We start from the raw sequence: 2,500 nt of genomic DNA, 5'->3' as shown, positions 1-2,500 counted from the left end.
TCCCGAGAGTGGTTTGGCTAGACGCTTGGCCAACTTGTGCGGAGCACTCCCGATCCCTGAAGTTATGGGTCTCATAGGTATTCCTGTTTTATGAACTTTTGGGAGGCCTTGCATCAAGGGGGGTCTCGGGGCCTCTTCCAACAGGCCTAACAATTTCTTACCTTTGACAGATTTTCGTAGGATATTCCTGGCCTCGATCTTAAACTTCTCTGCTTCGTTGTCCGCGTTTCCATCCGGTTTTCTTTCGTAAGTGGTGTGATCGTTCAGTAGATCTAGCATCTTATCTAAGTAATCATTCTTATTCATAACAATCACACCCCCACCTTTATCAGCTTGAGAGATTATTATGCTATCGTCCTGGCTTAGTGTGTGTAGCGCCTCCTTATACCTCCTCGGAATGACACAAATGTTAGATTGGGCTAAGGCTTTATAGCAAGCGACCACTCCTTGAGTAAAACCTTTATCCGCATCACGATCCCTCCACTTATAGTTGCAGTTTATGAACTCATTGAAACCTTTTCCGTTACCTCCGATGTCAAACTTTAAACCTAGTGAGAGTACTTGCTTTTCTGTGCTGGATAACCGTCTGTCTGAAAGGTTTAGAACCAGGTCTAAACGTCCTACTATGTTCCAATCGCTGACCTCACACAGACGAGCTAGTTCGCGCTTTAACTTAACACTTTGAACCGTATACTCCTTGGCTAACTTACGCGATAACCAGCCGGGTAACGCGAGACTATCTATATCATGGTGCAACTCGTTCACTTTATCCTCAAGATTTTTGCATGCTTCCTCTAGGTAAACTCTTGCACTTTCAGTAAAAGGATGTTTGTCACTTCTCAGTTGTCTTGGGGCTGATTCCGGGAGAACCTGTTCTTCTAGGCAGTCCATAAGAAACCGTCCACGGAGTGTGTAACTTGCGATCCGACGCTGTCTGTAGTATTCCTTCCACATCTTCTCTCTTCCACCACCTCTCGACATATTTGATGAATGGTTTAGACAGATGAGAGACTGGGTGGAGGAAGAATAAGCGAAGATGGGCTGGAACTTTTTATTGCTTATACGTTTCGACCGACTCGGTCTTCTTCAGTAAGCTGTCTACAAACAGTTGGACCACATATTTATACACCCGAGGATGGGAACAAGGACAGGTCACCCCGCCGGCTGTCTGGGGATTCCCTTTCCCGTATCAAGCATACGTTTCCCAATTGTATTTATAATTAATCTACTTGTTGCCTCTGACAAACAAACAAAACCTTCCCTGTCATTGATGTTTTCATAATAATTAATGTAGGCAGCTTCAACAGTCTTCCTCATGTCTCTCCTTAATCCCGTGTGTAGAACCTCGACTCCATCCCAGTGGGGCAAATGTCCAGACCGGTCAGCATGTTGGACGAGTGAGTTAGAAGTCCTGTGTGACCTCAAGTCTCTTTTGTGCTCAGCTACGCGTTTCTCAACTACCGGCCTCTTACAATATATATATATATATATATATATATATATACATATATTATATATATATATATATATGTATATACGCACACACACACACACACACACACACACACACACACACACACACACACACACACACACACACACACACACACATATATATATATATATATATATATATATATATATGTATACATATGTATATATATATATAAAACTATATTATATATATATATATATATATATATATATATATATTAACATACACGCACTCACACACACACACACACACACACACACACACACACACACACACACACACACACACACACACACACACACACACACACACACACACACACACACACACACACACACACACACACACACACACACACACATACACACACACACACTTACACACACACACACAATCACATGCACATACACTCACACACAGAACTCGACGGCGCAGTGGTAGGCTGCTATAGCGATCCGATTTCGAATCCCGCCCAGGGCTGAACTAATCTAAGTATCGCTGCGCTGCGAATCGTTTTTACAACTATTGTGGGCTGGGAGGTGTGTGTGTGTGTGTGTGTGTGTGTGTGTGTGTGTGTGTGTGTGTGTGTGTGTGTGTGTGTGTGTGTGTGTGTGTGTGTGTGTGTGTGTGTGTGTGTGTGTGTGTGTGTGTGTGTGTGTGTGTGTGTGTGTGTGTGTGTGTGTGTGTGTGTGAGGTCATAGCATTACCCATAGATTGGTCATACATGAGCTCTGTGCTCTCATCCTGGAGGGTAGTAGCTGTCGATAATGAATCCAAAACGTGATCCAAGACCATGGCGAATTACACACACACACACACACACACACACACACACACACACACACACACACACACACACACACACACACGTATTTCTTGTCTTTTGTAATTGGTAATGGTTTACGAGTATGCCAAATGAAATATAGATTTTCGTTTGCGTATGTTTCTGTGTACGTGCATGTGTGTCCGGCTTCTCTGTTTTTCTGTTTTAATTATTTTGCCATC

At 43.1% G+C, this 2,500-nt stretch overlaps 1 protein-coding gene across 1 annotated transcript in view; it reads right to left on the bottom strand.

Moving 5' to 3' along the window:
• LOC143028917 (uncharacterized) overlaps positions 1–954 on the bottom strand; it is a 5,204-nt gene extending 4,250 nt beyond the window's left edge. Inside the window, exon 1 of the mRNA XM_076191270.1 lies at positions 1–954. This exon is cut by the window's left edge and continues 16 nt beyond it. Within this exon, the coding sequence (XP_076047385.1) occupies positions 1–954 (954 nt within the window).
• Positions 955–2,500: the final 1,546 nt, after the last annotated feature.

This window comes from Oratosquilla oratoria, chromosome 10, assembly GCF_046742065.1.
Source record: "Oratosquilla oratoria isolate Oo_2021 chromosome 10, ASM4674206v1, whole genome shotgun sequence".
Taxonomy (NCBI): domain Eukaryota; kingdom Metazoa; phylum Arthropoda; class Malacostraca; order Stomatopoda; family Squillidae; genus Oratosquilla; species Oratosquilla oratoria.
The sequence above is the reverse complement of the archived record's forward strand: the minus strand, read 5'-3'. Positions and strand labels throughout refer to the sequence as shown.